The 19,953-nt window shown below is 45.8% G+C and overlaps 1 protein-coding gene across 2 annotated transcripts in view; it reads right to left on the reverse strand.

Annotated features, from left to right (window-relative positions):
* Positions 1–2,153: 2,153 nt before the first annotated feature.
* Positions 2,154–19,953, reverse strand: part of dcn (decorin) — a 67,738-nt gene continuing 49,938 nt past the window's right edge. For both annotated transcript variants that reach the window (XM_041215363.1, XM_041215364.1), the window contains exons 4-8: positions 17,130–17,343; positions 12,614–12,727; positions 7,324–7,417; positions 4,766–4,904; positions 2,154–2,613 (exon numbers count right to left, since the gene is read on the reverse strand). In XM_041215363.1, the coding sequence (XP_041071297.1) occupies positions 2,419–2,613; positions 4,766–4,904; positions 7,324–7,417; positions 12,614–12,727; positions 17,130–17,343 (756 nt within the window). In that variant the 3' untranslated portion in view covers positions 2,154–2,418. The remainder of the gene's footprint in view (positions 2,614–4,765; positions 4,905–7,323; positions 7,418–12,613; positions 12,728–17,129; positions 17,344–19,953) is intronic.

Consider the following 19,953-nt stretch of genomic DNA (forward strand, 5'->3'; position numbering starts at 1 on the left):
TCAGACCTTTCCCAGTGCTGCTGATGGGCTGCGGGAGCAGGATTGCTTCCCCCCAAACCCCACAGGCAAACCTTCCGTCACAATCTCTCCTCCTGTGATCCCTGTCCCCGCTGTGATTGGCCAAGAAGCATTCCCACCCCACATTTTCTCCCCAACCTGATCACAATCTTTCTCCATCCCCATGCGATCAGCCAACCCCTTACTATGTTTCTCATCATGCGGTTGCTCCTCCCCATGCCCAGCAATCTCTCCTTCCCCCCCGTCGTCTCCTCTCCCCTCTCCTCACCACGCTTGGATTTTCAATAGTTGGGGACTACCCCCAGTTGCGGCCTTCTACCTTAGGCTCTCCCTTCCAGCGGCCAGGCAGACTCTCAATCTGGCCAGGAAACACAGTAAAAAAAAAATTGCTGAAGATAACCTATATTAAAGTTAAGCAGGATCCCCACAGACTGAATTTGCAAGTTTGCCATTTGCAGATGTGCTCCCCCTGCTCCCACCTGGCCAATATTGAGACCAATATTACTGTTAATGCAATTGTGCATACGAACAAGGAGCAGGAGTAGACCATTCGGCCCCTCAAGTCTGCTCTGCCATTTAATAAGATCATGGCTGATCTGATAGTAACCTGAAATCTGCATCCCACCTACCCCCAATAACCTATCACCCGCTTGCTCACCAAGAATCTATCTAGCTCTGCCTTAAAAATATTCAAAGACTCTGCTTCCACCACCTTTTCAGGAAGAGAATCCCAAAGACTCACAACCCTCCTAGTGAAAAATTTTTGCCTCATCTCTGTTTTAAATGGGCGACCCTTTATTTTTAAACCATGACCCCGGTTCTAGATTCTTCCACAAGAGGAAACATCGTCTCCACATCCACCCTGTCAAGACCCTTCATTGGGGTGATGTCTAAGCGTATATTGCATTCTTGCCTGATTTTTATTGTTTATTTTTATTATTTACCTCAATCATTTTAAAGGTGGTGCCAAAACACCTCAGAAGTTACATCTTGTTGATTGCTGGTTGCATTTTTGGTTATGCATCTACAATTCCTAAAGATATATGGATCAAAAATCAGTTGACAGACGGTTAAAGCAAGACAAAGTTCTACACTGTCCAGGTAATGGGATACTATCTGTTCAGATGCTGTCGATTGTAAAAATTGAACAACTGTTTAAGAATCCCTCTTAAGAATACCTCAAGACTTGGCTTTTCAAATGCAATGCTGGCTAGTCTTCCACATTCTACCTTGCTTGAGCTCACTCAAGACTCCGCTGACTGTCTCTTAATGCGCACCAAGTCCCGTTCGACCATCACCCTGTGCACTTTGGCCTACGTTGGTCAAGCAATGTTAAAATCCTTATCCTTGATTTCATATCCCTCAATGGCCTCACCTCTCCCTGTCTCTGTCATCTTCTCCAGCACTACAACCCTCCAAAATATCTACACTCATCAAATCCTGGTCTTTTGAGCATCCCTGATGTTAATCGCTCTACCATTGGTGATTGAGTCTTCAGCTGCCTAGCACTTAGGCACTGGAATAACTGTACCGCCCACACCCTCTCCCCACATCCCTCCCCCCCAACAACTCTCCACCTCATTTTCCTCCTTTCACTCGCTCCTTAAAACTCACCTCTTTGACTTTTGGTCATTAACCTTACTTTCTCCTTTCTCACATTTTGTTTTATAATACTCCTGTGGAGCGCCTTGGAATGTTTTATTATGTTAAAGATGCTATGTAAATATAAGTTGTTGTTGTTAAAAAGAATGAAACCAGGACAGGAGCTTACGATATATTTTGTATAGTTCTCACTTTAACCAGGTGAGCACCAACATGCTGTTTATGATACATACACTTTGCAAAGAATGGGAGAGCCACATACTTCAATCAATCGAACCACCTCCTCCCCTTCCCCCGCACACAAAGGCTTTCCCCATGAACTGGACAAAAAGCATTTCCAAGGAGCTCTTGATCAATTTGGTCAGGGTCGACACTTAACAACGTGAACATTGTGAGATTTAGCAATAAGCCGCCCTTGGGCAATGGACAAGGATCATGGCTGAGACAGGTTGGCAAAGCGATGGATAATAAATTACTGGCTGATGGGGGGTGGGGTGGGAGTGTGGGTGGGGCGGGGGCGGTGGTGGGGTGGGGGGGGGGGGGGGGGGGGGGAGACCGGTGTTCAGTCAGATCATGTAACGTGCTTGCGCCCGCAGACGTTACAAAATAAGTGTGCGGTTGGAAGATGAAGCTTGTGGATATGCTCGTTTCTATAATTATTCAGGAGTAATGAAGATAGTTTAGTAGCACCATTTCTGTTTGGTCAGCTGTAGGTTTACACTCCTCAGCAAATCTTGGGGTGTACGAGGGATACTCAGCACTGATTGTGACATTTCCTTCTCACAGGCTGGGAAGGTTTTATTTAAAGTTGCCGAGCTGGATGGCTGCACGGTTCGTGGCGCAGCGGAAGGTAATTGGCTGGATCTCCCAGTATGGGACAGGGTTATTAAAGAGGCTTATCCCCGAGTACAGGTTCTTCTTTGCGTAGTAATCGAGTCCGCAGAAGTCATTAACGCCCACGGCCGTGATGAGATTGTTATGGAGGTAGACCACCTGTAGGGTAAAGGAAAAGATAGCGTCAGCAAGAACACCAATAATTAATGAACAGAATGTAAGTCTTGTATTTCTATGGCGCCTTTCACCACGTCAGGACATCCAAAAGAGCTTCACAGGCAGCACAGCTCAGATCCTAACCACTCACTATGTAGATATGTTTTTCCTTATGCTGCCATTGGTTTTTTTGGAAAACACCTTAAAAGTGGGTATCCTCTGGTCATTACTCGAAAGCGAGACATGTTGCCGAAGCTTTTCGTCTTGCATTCATCAGGACAAACGCAAGAATGCCAAATTTCAAACAATCACAACAATTTATACTACAGGAGAAAAGGTTGCTGATTGGTTGGCAAATCAACTCTGATTGGCTGAGGCATTGCCATGGAGAAAGCAACAGGGAAATATAGACTCCCTAAGCTCCTAGGAATTCAAAAAATGTACAAGGCTTGAACATATTCCTTTGTTTGCAGAGAACAGGTCCCTGCGTACTAATCAATTAAAATGCTCAAGCCTTGTCCCTTTTCTGAATTACCCAGGAGCTTGGGGAGCCTATAGTTGCTTTCTCCATTGGAACGCCTTGGCCAATCAGACTCAACTTGCCAACCAATCAGCACTCTTTTCACCTGTAGTATAAATTGTTGTGATTGTTTAAAATTTGGCATTCTTGCATTTGTCTTGATGAGAGTGAGACAAAAAGCTTCGGCAAAATGTCTCTCTTTTCAGCAATATTCAAGCTCTGTACTACCAACCAGCTGGAATCTGCTTCTCGACCCTTCTGTCAATGGGAACAGTTTCTCCCTTTCTACTCTGTCCAGACCCCTCATGATTTTGAACACCTCTATCAAATCTCCTTGAAACCCATTCTTCTCCAAAGAGAATAGCTCCAGCTTCTCTAATCTATCCACGTAACTGAAGTCCCTCATCTCTGGAACCATTCTCATCAATCTTTTCTGCACCCTCTCTAAAACCTTCATATTCTCCCTAAAGTGTGGTGCCCAGAATTGGACACAATATTCCAGTTAAGGCTCTCCAAGGAGAGAGTGCACTCCCCACTGAGTGATGGCTGACATCCAGTGTGGAGGAATAATCTGAATCTTAAGGACAAAGATCTTTCGAGATCCTGCGCCACCTTGGTGTTTTGAGAACTTGAATTCATTTTAAGGAATCCGGGAATGACAAGAGTTGGTATCAATAAAGATGGCCTTAGATCTGACTGCCAGGTTATCACAAGAGCCCAAGTGTCCTTTGAAAGGAGACCTGCTTTCCTTACCCAGTTTGCCCTATATTTGGCTCCACAGCAATAAGTTTGGCTTGTAACTGCCCCCTGAAATGGCCTAGCAAACCACTCAGTTCTAATCGGAAGGGTAGGAAAGTGGATTTGAAGCCAAAGATCAGCCATGATGATATTGAATGGCGGAGCAGGCTCGATGGGCTGTCTGGTCTACTCCTATGTTCTTAATTTGAGATAGGCAGTAAAGGTCCTTCACCAACCCCACGACCTCTACCACTAAGAAGCACAAGGGCAGCAGACACATGGGAACACCATCACTTGCAAGTTCTGCTCCATGTCACTCACCATCCTGACTTGAAACTATATCATTGTTCCTTCACTGTCGTTGAGTCAAAATCCTGGAACTCCCTGCCTAACAGCACTGTGGGTATACCTACACAACATGGACTGCAGCGGTTCAAGAAGGCAGCTCACCACCACCTTCTCAAGGGCAATTAGGGATGGGCAATATACGCTGGCCTAGCCAGTGATGCCCACCATCCTGTGAAAGAATAAAAAAACCATAATAGTTGCCATTGATGCTCATATCTCAAGAATTAATATAAAGAAAATGAGTATTGCTATAAAAAGAGACATGCTGTCAAAACTTTTCATCTTGCACTCATCAGGACAGATGGAAGAATGCCAACTTTCAAAGGGAGCAACAATTTATAAAGCGTGCTGAATGGTTGGCAAGTTGACTCCGATTGGCCGAGGTGTTGCCATGAAGAATGCACCAGGAAACAATAAAGAAAATGGTCTTTTAATGTTCCTCCTGAAAAGCATGTTGTGTATATAATAGCCAGATACCACAACCAGATTAAACACAGGATCATTTACATAAATATAACACAGTTTGGCACGTGTCTTTCACCTACATACCTGGATATATCGATGGTCAGCCAAGCCGGCAGGTACTTTGGTGAGTGCATTGTTGTCCATGTGAAGTTCTCTCAGGTATGGTGCATTATCCAGTGAGCCATTGTCCACAACGACAATCTCATTGAAACTCAAGCCCAATCTGCAAAGGTGGGAGAGAATTAGAACGCTGTTGGCCACATGATGCGAAAGCTCACAAGTTGATAACTAACAGCGACTTTCAGTAATAATGAGAACAGACAATGCTAGAAACACTCGAAGGTCAGGCAGCATCTGTGAAGAGAGAACTAGAGTTGGTGTTTCAGGTTGGTGACCTTTGTTTTAAGGACGCAAAAACCTCTCAACCTGAAATGTTAACTCAGTCCACAGAAGTTGCCTGACCTAGAATCATACTGTCATTATGCATTGAACAGGCCATTCAGCCCAACAAGTCCATCCTGGGTCCCTGTAGAGCATCCAATCAGTCCCATTCCCCTGCTCTATCCCCGTTGCCCTGCAAGTTTATTTTCCTCAACTGCCTATAAAATTTCCTTTTGGAAGCATGGGTCGTCTCCACTTCCACCACCCTCGTAGGCAACAAGTTTCAGGTCATTGCCACTCACTGTATAAAAAATTCTTCCTTACATCCCCCCTGCATCTCTTACCCAGGAAATCAAATCAGCATTTTTTGTTTTCATCTTTCAGATGTTCAGCAACCACGGCATTTTGCTCCTGCTTTGGGGATTTTCATTAATGTCACTCCTGGCAGGAAGCTGAGGCTCTGCTGAGAAGAGGGTTCCATGATTTCCTGGTGTGCGCCCGTGGCAAGAAAGGCTTCTCCACTGTAAGGGCGAGGTGAGAAAACAGGCCCTGTATGTATATTATAGATGGACCGACATGGATATGAATGGACTGAATGACCTCCCTCTGTGCCATTATTCCTCTATGGGTGGTATTTAGTCGAGGTGAAGGGGGGTTCACCAAGTGCCGGATGGAGAGGTGACAAGAGTCCCGCGTCACCTCTTTTCAGGATGGCCTGCCAGGTTAAGTGGCAATCAGGCGTGTACTGGGCAGTAGCGGGTCTTCCCTGAGATCGCTGGGGCTCCTGGGACGGAAACCCGCGCCTGCCAAGAGCTGCTGGCCAATTGGAGTCCAGCAGCTATTCATTGCTCATCAGCGCCACTGGGTAGGTGGTGGCTGCTGCTGGTACTACACCCATCAAAGACCCAGTACAGGTTTGTGATGGCGAGGGGTGGGGGGATTGGGTGGAGGCGTCGTGGTGTGGTGGCCATAGGAGAGGTGGCCGGCAGCAAGGGCAGGGGGTTTGGCTCTCAACGGGCCCCCTTTCCAATGCTGGGGTCCCTCGATCAGGCGCTGATTGCCTTTGCGCGAGGGTCCTCCCTGGAAGCCCGCAAACAACCTGCATGGTTTTGCTATTCAGGTTCCCACATGGTGAGTTCCTGCCTGCCACTGGGTGAATACCAGTGACGGTGGGATGAAGGCCTTAAGTGAGAATTAACTGCCCACTATAAAGGCCTCAACTGGCAGCAGAGTGGGAAGGCCATTCATGAGCCCTCCTGCTATGAGCCCAGTCAGGGCAGTGCCCAGAAGGTGGTGGGGTCCTCACCTCCTGCCTGATTAAATGCACTCCGCCACCAAACTCACCACAGGGGGAGGGTATTAAATTCTGCCCTATGACTCTAAGCTTCCGTCTCTCGACATAAATTACTTCTCAGTCAATATTACAGTACTGATGTTCCAAGTGACATTTAGTATCAATCTCATACCTACTGTGTATTGTACATTGGTAGCCCATGGATGTCAAAGCACAGCCCGTGCTAATTAAGCCTCCTTCATAAAATTAACAGTCTGATTCAAAAAAACTTGTATTTACCACAGATTTATTTCAAAGTGGTAAGCTAATCACAGAACAGGGATATTCGGATCCGGAATTTTGCTCTACTAACGTCTCACAAAGTATGGCGGAAAAATGGAGAACTCAAAAGAGTTGAAAGAGAGGTCCAGAAGCTTCAGGCCAATTGACTGGGGCACAGGAAGTGATGGGTGAATAGGTATTTTTAATGGGGGTGGGGGTGGGGGGGTGGTGGGGGCTGAATTCCAGCTTAGTAGAAATTGTGATTTGTGGGGGATTGAACCTCAATGTTGTCAAAAACACAAATTAGGGGAATTCAGCCATTGACCTCCAGCAGGAAGGCTCAAAGGGTGGGCTACCAGCAATGGGTCTTTTGGTGAAACCAGGAAATTGCACCACTTTGTCCCTCTATACAGTACTGTTAATAGAATGAGGTGTTCCAAGGTGCTACACAGGAGGGTTATCAAACAAAAATTGACATTGAGCCACAAAAGGATGGCATTAGGGCCAATGATCAAAAGTTTTAAGGAGTATCTAAAAGGAGCTGCAGAGGTGGCAATTTAGGGTCTTAGCAGCTGAAGGTGTGGCCGCCAATGGTGATGCGATTAAAATCGGCCAGAATTGGAAGAGTGCAGAGAGCTGGGAGGGCTGACGGGACTTGAAGAAATCACAGAAACAGGGAGACTGTCAGACAATGAGCTTCATTTACCTGACCAAGTTGTGCAGACCCTTCAGCGAATCAGTTTTCACACGAGTGATTTTGTTGCCGTCGAGATGAATTTCAGACAAAGAGCTTGGGAGATCTAGTTAAGGGGGTGGATGGGAGATGGAAAGGGGAAAGAAATTAGTCAAAATGAGCCATAAGAGAGTTACCATAAATCACTGGGGCCAGAGGCTTGCTCATGAACATTCTGTCGCCTTCGAATAAAACAGGGGTGGGTGGTTCCATTCCTCTGCACTCCAACAAGGAGCGGCACTTACCACTGGGAACCCAACTTGGGTATTTGTTGGAAAGCAGCCTATAAATCCCCATGACGTGCTCCCCTTCTTCCAGGAATTGTTGGGATTATAGAATCATCCCTCATACTTTTAAGGAATATCATTATTAGTCGGATCATGTGAAAGCACTGCACCTATCATTCCATGCAAAGGAAATGTCCAGCCAGCAACATCAGTGGGTCTTTAGATCAAACCAGGAGATTGCACAGCATTCTGCAGGGGGGCAGCAGCAACAGCAGCATAATGGTTATTTTGCTGGGCTGGTAATCCAGAGATGTGAGTTCAAATCCAAACACAGCTACAGGAGGAATTTAAATTCAATAAAATGCTATGAAATGACTGAAATGTCACAACAAGCCTGTCTGGTTTACTAATGTTCATCAGTGGAGGAAATCTGACATCCTTACCTGGTCTGGCCTACATGTGACTCCAGACCTACAGAGCAATGTGGTTGACTCTTAACTGACCTCTGAAATGGCCTAGCAAGCCACTCAGTTATAGGTAGCTCACTGTTACACTTTCAAGGGCAACTAGGGATGGGCAATCAATGGTAGCCCTATCAGTAACACTCAAATCCTGAGAAAAAAGGTAATACATCATCAAATCAACCAGGAGAAAGCACTTATATAGCACTGTTTATGATCTCAGGATGGCCAAAGTGCTTCACAGCCAGTTGGTATTTTTGCAATGTAGTCACTTCGTCTGTAATGTAGATCAGGCAATTTGCACACAGCAAGCTCCCATAAATAGCAATGTGATAATCTGTTTCAGTGATGTTGGGAGAGGGGATAATATTGGCCAGGACATTGGGGCGAACTCCCCTTCAAAATAATGCTATGGGATTTTTTACGTCCACGTGCAAGGACACAACAGGGTCTGGGTTTAACTTCTCATCTGAGAGATGGCAACTCCAACAGTGCAGCACTACCTCAGTACTGCACTGGAGCATCGGTCTGGTTTATGTGTCCGAGTCTCTGCAGTGGCTCTTGAACCTACAACCTTAGATCTGTTGTTTAAGTCCTGCAACTGGGTGGCAGTCAGATCAGTAAACGTGAATTGTGAAAGATGTTGCACATCGGTTTAGTAACCTCTCTGTGAGAGTGGAATGATCAGCCTGTGGGGCTGCCACAGTTCAGTGCTCCTCTGCACCGTTCTGCTCAAGGTCACCAACTCCCCAGGACTGGCCTGGGGTCTCCAGGAACAGGAAATTAATCTCCCGACCACTGCTGTGAGCAACAGGCAGAAGAAAACTCACAGGGGCATTAAATAAATAGTTGCTTTTTTTTTCATTTCCGTTGAGCGCTTTTTTTTCAGATATAAACATATATCAGATGTGGGGTAGGGGATGGTGAAGGCTGAACAACTGACAGTCAAGAATTGTCCAATGCAATGGAGATTGGCCGTAGGGAGGCAGGGCACCGTGGGGATGGCACTCCATGGAGGTGATGATGGGTCATGTCTGCCAGCTGGAGAGCCGCTGGCGAGAACCCCACGTTATCTCCTTTGGGGAAGGCCCACTGTGAGGGCCATTTAGGCACTTGAGCGATCAGTGGTGGGCCTTCCCCGGGATTGAGGGCCCCAGGGGGGTGCAAGTCCCACACCCCAAGAGCTGCCGGCCATCTATCGCAGGCAGCCCCGGTGGGAACGATGGCAGCCGCCGGCAATGCATCCACCTGAGGCCGGGGATCAACGAGGGGCCCAGACCCCGCAGGTGACTTGAGGGTGGGATAGGGGGCATCATGGGGTGGGGGTCGTGGGGGTTGGGGAAAGGAGGGTCATCAGCGAGGGCAGAGGAGTGACTCTCAGTGGGGCCCTCCCCCGTCCTGATGCTGGGTCCCTCGGTCAGGCATTGAGTGTTTGACAACGAGGGATCTCCTGGGCAGCCTGCAAGCAAAATCGACAAGGTTTTGCTTTTCAAGCTCCCTGCATGGCCAGTCCCCCACCTGTCGCTGCAGAGATACGAGTGGCTGAGGAATGAAGCCGTTGAGTGGGGATCGATTGCCCACTTAGAGGCCTCAATTAGTGGTTGGGTGGGACAGATGTCCATGAGCTTCCACACCCCGGTTTTAATTGGGGCAGAGGCAGGAGGTGGTGAGGTGCTCACCTGACACCCACTAGCCTGATTAAATGCCCCCCACCTCCAATCTCATCTCGGGGAGGGAGGGCATTAAATTCCACCCAATATGTCAGATGACCGATGACAGGAGTGTGGGGATGGGAAGACGATAGGAGATCATGTGCTGAAACATCCAAGAATACAACCAACCAGAATTGGCAACCATGCTCCTCTGCATAAACCTTCATCCAACTGTAGAGACAAGCGGATGAAAAGAACAAAAATGTGATTAAAAACGGTGTGAAAGATTTCAAAGGTACTTCTTCTGATCTTATGGTCTTGCGCCATATTGTAATCCCCTTTGGGGGGAGATGGTGGTATGGTGGAAATGTCACAGGACTAGTAATCCAGAGGCCCAGACTAATGCTGTGGGGATAAAAGCAAAATACTGCGGATGCTGGAAATCTGAAAAAAAAATAGAAAATGCCGGGAAAACTCAACGGGCTGAGATCTCCAGTCGGCGAGCCGGTGTCGGGCGGGTGTCCTGACATCTCCGCCCGTCATTTAGATTTTCAGTAAGGCAGGCATGCAGCCGATTCAGCTGCGCGCCCGCCGAACTGTCAAAGGCCTATTAAGGCCTGTTAAAAGCTAATTTAAACAATTAAATGAGCTGACCATCCAACCCTAAGGCTGAAGAAGAGCCCAGGCGGCCTTCGCATTTTTCATGGAACCTCATCCACGGGCAGGATGAGGTTTCATGAAGTGTTTAAGAATTCAATAAAAAATTTTTTTATAAGTCATTGCTATGTCCCAGCTCATGTGACACTGTCACATGAGGGAACATGTTTTAAAAGTCTTCAGATGCTTTATTTAGAAATTTTAAACTTTAACAAATCTCGGTGCCTCAGGGGGATTTCTGCGCTCTTTCGAAAAAGCGCACTCCCGACTCAGGGAACCGCACCCCCCACCCCCCCACCCCACCACCCACCCGGCCGCCCGCACAGAGAGTGCTCAGCTCTTCTGGGTGAGCATCACACTGGGCGGACCTTAATTGGCCCATACACCTAAAATGGCGGCACGCACCCGATTGGGGGCGCCAATCGGGTTCGCACACGTCCCGCCCACACCCCCCCCACCCAGCCCCCCCACCACCGCACCCCCCCCCTCCCGCCACCCCACCCCTGCACAACCCCGCCCAACGGGCGTCAAAATTCAGCCCAGCAGGTCTGGCAGCATCTGTGGAGAGAGAAACAGAGTTAATTTTTTGAGTCCGTATGAGGAGAAGAGTCATATGGAGTCGAAACGTTAACTCGTGCTTTTCTCTCCACAGATGCTGTCAGACCTGCTGAGTTTTTCCAGCATTTTCTGTAATGCTCTGGGGACACAGGTTCAAATCCCACCACAGCAGCTGGCAGAATTTCAATTCAATTAATAAAGTCTGGAATTGAAAGCTAGTCTCAGCAATGGTGACCATGAAACTATCATCCATTGTCGTAAAAACCCATCTAGTTCACTAATGCCCCTTAGGGAAGGAAATCTGCTGTTCCTTACCTGGTCTGGCCTACATGTGACTCCAGACCCAAAGCAACGTGGTTGACTCTTAACTGTCCTCCGAACTGGCCTTGCAAGCCACTCAGTTCAAGTGTAATTAGGGATGGGCAACAGATGCTGGCCTTGTCAGTGACACCCACATCCCATGAAAGAAGAAATTTTAAAAAAACTTACACCAGGCCTCAAACATCTTTAAACCTTGTATAGGGTTTAGCATCCAGCTCATTTGGGTGCTACCTGAGCATGAATGCAAAGGAAACTCTTAAGTCCTGAAAACAAGATTGTCTACAACCGCAAAGTAAGATCTACACAGTGAATCTGTTCATAGCGTTGCTTACACTGCCATCAACCAGGATGGAAAGCGTTTCTTCCTGATTTCTGCACTGTTAGCAGGTGTACCAGAAACTCAGATCCAAGCAAGCATGCAACTTCCAACCATTAATTTAAACGGTGAGGGAAACGTGCACAGTCCAATTCTGCAATTTCCGAAATGCTCGTTTTCCCATTGGAATTGCGAAGTAAGAATTAACGCCATTAAATCTTCACCACCATGAACCTGACAGATCCAAGGCTAGAAATGACTGTTGTCAAATCTAACTCTTAGAGCTGTTCACAGGTCATTTCTCTGCCCACCGTTTTTGTGAAGATGTTGGCCATTTGAAATAAGTGCCCACTTTAAAATATCAGACTGACAAATGGATGAGAGTATCTATTCATTATCCATCCACTAATATCGGCAGAGGTAACCTTATTTACTATTAGTTACCTTCGGTAGGTGACAGAATTTCACAATTGTAGACAAAATTATTGCCATACAGCACCAAAGGAGGCCTTTCGATCCATCATGCCCATGCCAGTTCATTGAATGAGCTATCCGTTAATCCCACTCCCCTGCTCTTTTCCTCTTGTCCTTGCAACTGTTTACTTTAAAGGTATTCATCCAATTTCCTTTTGAAAGTTACCGTTGAATCTGCTTCTTCCTTTCAGATCACAATAACCCGTTGTGTAAAAAAAAAAATCCTCCTCTTTCTTCTCTTCGGTTCTTTTGCCAATTACCACAAGTCTGTGTCCCTCTGGCTACTGAGCCCCCTGCCAGTGGAAACAGTTTCTCCTTATTTACTCCATCGAAGCCGTTCATCATTTTGAGCACCTCTATTAAATCTCCCCCTAGCCTTCTCTGCTTTAAAGGAGAATAATCCCAGCCTCACTGGTGGCCATGGCTTAATAAGAATGCTGGCAAATTAATAAGAAATTAATAGATAACAGACACATTTATGGAGTACTGCACCACAAGCTCAGTGCAGCTCTGGCCAGGTCCATGGATCCCGCCGTGCTCAGTAAATGAGCTCCTTTGCCAACGTGAAATGCTCTAATTGTTTCATTTGCTCATTACCTTTGGGGACAGCTGTGAGGGCTGCATCCGATAGTCGAATAAAAGAAAGCTTTTTCAGTCCGTGAAAGGCACCACTGTCGATACCGGAATTTTTCAGGGGGTTGCTGCCCATTTCTGTTGGGGTTGGAGGTAAAAGAATTGAAAAGAAAAGTTTGAATCATCGTATCTCACGGCACCTGGATGAGGGCAGCTCCAACAACTCAAGAAGCTCGACACCATCCAGGACAACGCAGCCCACTTGTTTGGCACCCCATTCACAAACATTCACTCCCTCCACCACCGACACAGTAGCAACAGTGCGTATCATCTACAAGATGCACTGCAGCAACTCATCAAGGCTCCTTTAGCAGCACCTTCCAAGCCCATGTCCCCTAGAAGGACAAGGGCAGCAGATGCATGGGAACATCACCACCTGCAAGTTCCCCTCCAAGATACACACACCCTCCTGACTTGGAAATATGTCATCATCCCTTCACTGTTGCTGGATCAAAACCCTGGAACTCCCTTCCTAACAGCACTGTGGGTGTACCTACACCACAGGGGCTGCAGTGGTTCAAGAAGGTAGCTCACCACCACCTTCTCAAGGGAAATTAGGGACGGCCTAGCCAGCGATGCCCACATCACATGGATGTATAAGTAAAAAATGGAGACCATTTGGCCCATTATGTTTATGTTAGTTTTTTGAAAGAGCTATCCAATTAATTCCACTCTTCTGCTCTTTCCCCACAGCCCTTCGAATTTTCCCTTTTCCTGGGATATATCCAATACTCTTTTGAAATTCACAATTAAATCTGCTTCCATCGCTCTTTCAGGCGGCGCATGTAATATATAGTTATACGTTATAATACATAGTTATATGATTTGGTTGAAGTATCAGAAGGTACAGTGCTTAGTATAAGGAGCTATTTCCAAATGTGGGTTTTTTTTGCCTTGGTGTAGATGAACCAACATTGAAGACACAATGAACCATAGGATCATAGAAAGCTTAATTCACTGATGTAGGAACGTAGGAAAAGGAAGGTAGGTTCTAGAGGATTGCAGGTCTGCGAATGTTGTAACAACATTTAAAAGGGGTGCAAAGGATAGGCCAGAAAATTATAGGCCATTCAGTCTGACTTTGGTGGTGGGCAAATCATTGGAATCAATTCTGAGAGATAGGATAACCTGTCATTTGATCGATTAGGGATAGTCAGCATGGTTTTGTTAGGGGAAGATTGTGTCTTACTGAGTTAATAGAAATTTTTTGAGTAAGTAACAAGGGGGATTGATGAGGGTAGTGCAGTGGATGTTGTCTGCATGGATTTTAGTAAGGCATTTGACAAGGTCCCACATGGCAGACTGATCAGGAAGGTGAGATCCCATGAGATACAGATGAAAGTGGCAGCTTGAATCCAAAACTGGCCCAGCGACAGGAAACAAAGGATAACATCGATGGGTATTTTTGTGAATGGAAAACGATTTCCAGTGGTGTTCTACAGGATGTGGGGTCAGTGTTGGGGCCATTGCTGTTTGTCGTATGTAATAATGATGTAGACATAAATGTGGGAGGCATGATTGGGAAATTTGCAGATGACACAAAAATTGGCCGTGTAATTGATTGGGAAGAGTATAGCTGTTGTCTCCAGAATGATATCAATGGTTTGGTTGAGTGGGCAGAAAAGTGGCAAATGGAATTCAATCTGGAAAAGTGTGAGGTAATGCATTTGGGGAGGGAATACTCAACAAACGGGAGGATATTGAGAGGGGTTGAGGAGGTGAGAGAACTTGGAGTGCATGTCCACAGGTCCCTGAAGGTGGCAGGACAGGTGAATAAGGTGGTAAAGAAAGCCTATGGAATGCTTTCCTTTATTGGAAGAGGTACTGAATACAAAAGCAGGGCTGTAATGATGGAACTGTATAAAACACTGGTTAGGCCACAGCTGGAATTTTGTGTACAGTTCTGGTCACCACATTACAGGAAGGACATAATTGCTGTGGAGAGAGTACAGAGGAGATTTACAAGAATGTTGCCAGGGCTTGAAAATTGCAGCCAAGAGAAAAGATTGGATGGGCTAGGGTTTTTTCCTTAGAACAGAGGAGGCTGAGCGTGACTTGATTGAGGTATACAAAATTATGAGGGGCCTAGTTAGGATAGACAGGAAAGATCTGCTTCCCCTAGCTAAGGGGAAAATTACCAGGGGTCATAGATTTAACATGATTGGTAGAAGGATTAGAGGGGACATGATGAAAAACTTTTCCACCCAGAGGATAGTGGGCATCTGGAATTCACTGCCTAAATTGGTAACCACCAAGCTGAAACCCCCAACTCATTTGAAAGGTACCTGGATCTGCACCTGAAATGCTGTAACCTGCAAGGCTACGGACCAGGTGCTGGGAAGTGGGATTAAAAATGAGTGACTAATTTATTTTTCCTTTTTTTTTTGGGCTGGCGCAGACAAAATGGGCTCAATGGCCTCTTTCTTCACCATGACTTTGCTATTGTTCTAGGAGGCCATTCAGCCCCTCAAGGCTATTCCACAATTTAATTAACTCAGGGCTGATTTATATCTTAACTCTGTCCCACCTGCCTTCAATCTGTGATCCTTAATATCCCTGCCTAACAATGACCTCCAGCCTCCACAACTTTTTTGTGGGAAAAAGTCCCAGGTTTCCACTACCCTTTGTGTGAAGAAATGCTTCCTAACATCATTCCTGAATGACCTAGCTTTAATCTTAAGGTTATGCCCTCTTGTTCCAGATTCCCCAACAAGAACAAATGATTTCTCTCTATATACAATGCTTTCTCTCTATTTATGCTGGCATTGTGGTATTGACACTGGACTGGTAATCCAGAGACCCTGGGTAATGCTCTGGAGACTTGGGTTCAAATCCCACCAATAAAAATCTGGAATTAAAGGTCTAATGATGACCATTAAAAAAAACTAATGTCAATTGTTGGGAAAAACCCATCTAGTTCATTAATGCCCTTTAGGGAAGGAAATCTGCTGTCCTTACCTAGTCTGGCCTACATGAGACTCCAGACCCAGCAGCGATGTGGTTGACTCTTCACTGCCCTCTGAAATGGCCAAGCAGCTCAAGCACAATTAGGGATGGGCAATAAATGCTGGCCTAGCCAGTGACACCCATATCCCATGAACAAATGAGAAAGAACTATTCCTACTCCTTTAATCATCTTCAAGCAATGTACCTCGCATTATGCAGGTTGTGCACATCAAATAATGATTAGAGTGCTCAATATTATTCCCATGTATTAGTGGAAAGCTGTAGTTACTGGAGTCCGCTGGTGGCTGATCGCTGAACTTAGAAATTTGAGTTATGTGGAACGCTTATCCAGCAAGGGTCTAGAGAGGAGGGGGAATGTGAGTGACATGATGGAGGTTTTAAAAATTTCCATGGGGATGGACATCTCCGGATCAGAGGAAATTCTTCCTCCATCTGGGTAGTGAGATCAAGTTGGGTTCAAGTGGGACAATGGGAAGATTTAAGGTAATGTGTCCCTAGCTTTAAGATTAAACTCCCCGTGTTCACCTCTCACTTTGGGGCTGGCCCTTACTGTATCTAGTCTTCCATCCCTTCACAATCAGGGCCAGCAGAGCAGTACTCCGCTTGCATAATATATAATAATAAAAACAGAAAAACTCAGCAAGACTGACAGCAGCCGTGGAGGGAGAATCAGAGTTAACGTTCTGAGTCTATGTGACCCTTCTTCAGAGCTGCCTTCGAGAACCCCACATTGCTTCCTTGGGGAGGGCCCGCTGTGAGGGTCATTTAGGCACTTAAGTGACCCGTGGCCGATATTCCCCGGGATCGGGGGCCCCACCAGTGGAAGTTCCGCACTCCAAGAGCTGCCGGCCAAGAACCATAGTACTCTGCTTTCATTAGGGTTTACCTCCATTCAGTGGTGATGGGAGAGGCCTGGGATATTACATGGCATGGAGAGAGAGAATGAAACCATTAAAAAAAAAAGCCTTTAAATGTTTTCTTTTTTAATAGAAAAACATCAGCATCAACAGTAAACGATCTTTGTGCAAAATCTACTGTCTGCTGCAAAGAAGTCGAGCTGGGGCAATAGGCTGTCTGAGGGCTGAGTACCACCGGGTCCCTTCAGCATATTTTACATGTATTCACACTTTACAATAGAATTGGAAAGCAATTGACTTCACAGCAATGCTTCCAAACTACAACACCTGAGGCTGCGATGGGATCATTTTACCCTCGTGAATTCCCAACGCGGAGCCTGCCCATCGGGAATTTATCCCATGATTTTCAATCCGCGGACATGAAGACTTAAAAAGCAGGAAGAGTTTGCCAGGATTCTTGATCTTCCCAGATGGGTGAGGATTCACAGCGGGCACGCTAAACCTGTCAGATTAACCCTCCGCACCCCCCAACCTTTTAACCACCAACGTCAACTGGAGAGAATAAATTCAGTCCCAATGAAAGGAGCGGGAAGTTGGCCAGAACTAGCTTGGGCATCGTGTGTGATCTCAGCGACTGGGGAGGCAGTGAGTTATACCTAAGGCGTACACCTGCGACAGGTTGTCAAAAGCGTTCTTCTTCACTTTGGTGATTTCGTTCTCGTGGATGCGAAGCTCGTGGAGGGAGGAAGGCATGTTTGCTGGGATTTCTTTCAGCAGGTTCTTGGACAAGTAAAGCCTCTGCAGCTTCACCAGGGGTGCGAAGGCTTTGGGATGAACCATGCCAATTTTGTTGTTCACCAGGATCAAGGCCTGGAAAAGAAAGGAAAGGCGCCAAAATCAGTGCAAGCAGCGCACAACACAATGATGGAAATCTGAAACAGAAATGGAAAATGCTGGAACAGGTCAGGTAGCATCTATGGAGACAGAAACAGAGCTAACGTTTCAGTTTCATGACCTTTCAAATTTCTGTTCTGATGAAAGGTCATCGACCTGAAACATTAACTCTGTTTCTCAACATATCATTTCATCTGGCTCGTACATAACTTACATAAAAATAGCACCACCACCTTAAAGATCAGGACCTGGGTGTCCATTAAATTATAACCATGCTGTGCTGCTCATCTTATTTTTCTAAATTGGGTTCAGACCTCATGGAGACGTGTATTCACTTCTGAACTTGTACGGGACCTTAGTTAAGTCACACAGAACACTGTGGTCTCAATGTTACAAAAAGGATATAGATGCACTAGAGAAGGTACATAAAAATATTCTTACAGATGAGACCAGATGAGAGGTCTCAGGCAAGACTGAACAGGCTGGCACCTTGACATAAGAGAAGGCTGAGGAGTGATCTACTATCTGTCGTTAAAATTACAAAAGGGTAAATGTAGAGCATCTTGTGGGGGAATCCAAAACTAGCAGCCATAAATATGTGATAGTCACTAATAAATCCGACAGGGAATTCAGGAGAAACTTCTTTACCCAGAGAGTGGTTAGAATGAGAAACTTCCTACCTCTTGGATTAGTTAAGGTTAGATGCATTTAAGATGAAGCTAGGTAAACGCATGAGGGAGAAAGGAATAGAGGGATACAAAGATAGGGTTAGAAGAAGAAAGTGGAAGGGGGCACCCATGGAGGATAAACACCAACATGGACCTGACGGGTTGAATGGTCTGTTTCAGTACTCTATAACTCTGTGCAATTCTGAAAAAACAAGTGTCCGCTGCTCCTTAGCTGCCTGTAAATACCTGATTAGGATTCTGGAGAAGAAATACTTCTTCCTTACCACAAGACTACCTCTGAGATATGTTTTGCCTCCAACAAGCAAACAGTTGCTATTCTGTTATCTCCACCTGAGACTGGGCATCCATAAAATAGAGAATTTCTCATTGGATTTGGAATGCTACTAGCTGTGGAGGCTAATTTTCCATCATTGCCGAACAGGAATATGTCCACAGGCCGCTGAAGGTGACAGGATAGCAGGATGTACTGGTCAATAAAGCACATGGAGTGCTTTCCTTTATTGGTCGAGGTATGGATACAAAAATAGGGATGTAATGATGGAATTGTATGAAATGCTGGTTAGGCCACAGCTGAAATTTTGTGTATAGTTCTGGTCACCACATTACAGAAAGGACATAATTGCTCTGGGGAGAATACAAAGGAGATTTATAAGAATGTTACCAGAGCTTGAAAATTGCAGCTATGAGGAGAGATTGGATAAGCTGGGATTGTTTTCCTTAGAACAGAGGAGGCTATTGGGTGACCTAATTGAGGTATACTGAATCATGAGGGCCTAGATAGGGTGGACAGGAGAGACTTGTTTCCCCCTAGTTGAGGGGTCAATTACCAGGGGGGCATAGATTTAAGGTGATTGGTAGAAGGATTGGAGATGACATGAGGAAAAACTTTTTCACCAAGAGGGTGGTGGGCAGCTGGAATTCACTGCCTAAGTCGGTGGTTGAGGCTGAAACGCTCAACTCATTTAAAAGGTAACTGGATCTGCATCTGATGTGCTGTAATCTGCAAGGCTATGGACCAGGTGCTGGAAAGTGGGATTAAAATGAGTGGCTAGTTTCTTATTTCTCTTTTTGGATGGCGCAGACACAGTGGGCTGAATGGCCTCTTTCTGCACTGTAACATTTCTGTGGTTCTAGGAACAGCAGCAGAGGCAGACTTTGAAACTGAGGAAAAACTGGGCAATTAGACAAAGCTGCTACTCTTTCCTTAACTTCCTGCACTCCAAAACTTGCATATCTTCCATTGAATATCTTTTGAAAGCAGTGGCATTGCTTGTTAAACAACCACCTTGCCTCAGTGGGAGAGGCCTGGTCTCTGTTATACTACGATTCATCTAAGTGAAATTTCACTAAGTTGATTTCTGGGATGAAAGGTTTGTCTTATGAGGAAAGTTTGAGCAGGTTGGACCTATGCTCATTGGAGTTTAGAAGAATGAGGCATGATCTTATTGAAACATATAAGATTCTGAGGGGGTCGATACTGAGAAGATGTTTCTGCTCAAGGGGGAATCTAGAAGTAGGGGACACAGTTTAAAAATGAGGAGTTTTCCATTTAAGACAAATATAAGGAGGAATTTTTTCTCTCAGAGAGTCATGAATCTTTGGAATTCTCTTCCCCAGAGAGCAGTAGAGGCTCGGTCATTGAATATATTCAAGGCTGAGTTAGACAGCTTTTTGATCGACAAGGGTTATGGGGGCAGGCAGGAAAGTGGAGCTGAGGCCACAATCAGATCAGCCTTGATCTTACTGAATAGCAGAGCAAGCTCGATGGGTCAAATGGCCTACTCCTGCTCCTATTTTTTAATGTTCTTACGTTAAGCCAGAAGGTTATATGTTTGAGTGCATGGTTGAGTTATCACGATCGTGGGGTACTGTGGGAGTGTCGTCTCTCAGGTGAGAT

Source organism: Carcharodon carcharias, chromosome 21, assembly GCF_017639515.1.
Source record: "Carcharodon carcharias isolate sCarCar2 chromosome 21, sCarCar2.pri, whole genome shotgun sequence".
Lineage (NCBI taxonomy): Eukaryota > Metazoa > Chordata > Chondrichthyes > Lamniformes > Lamnidae > Carcharodon > Carcharodon carcharias.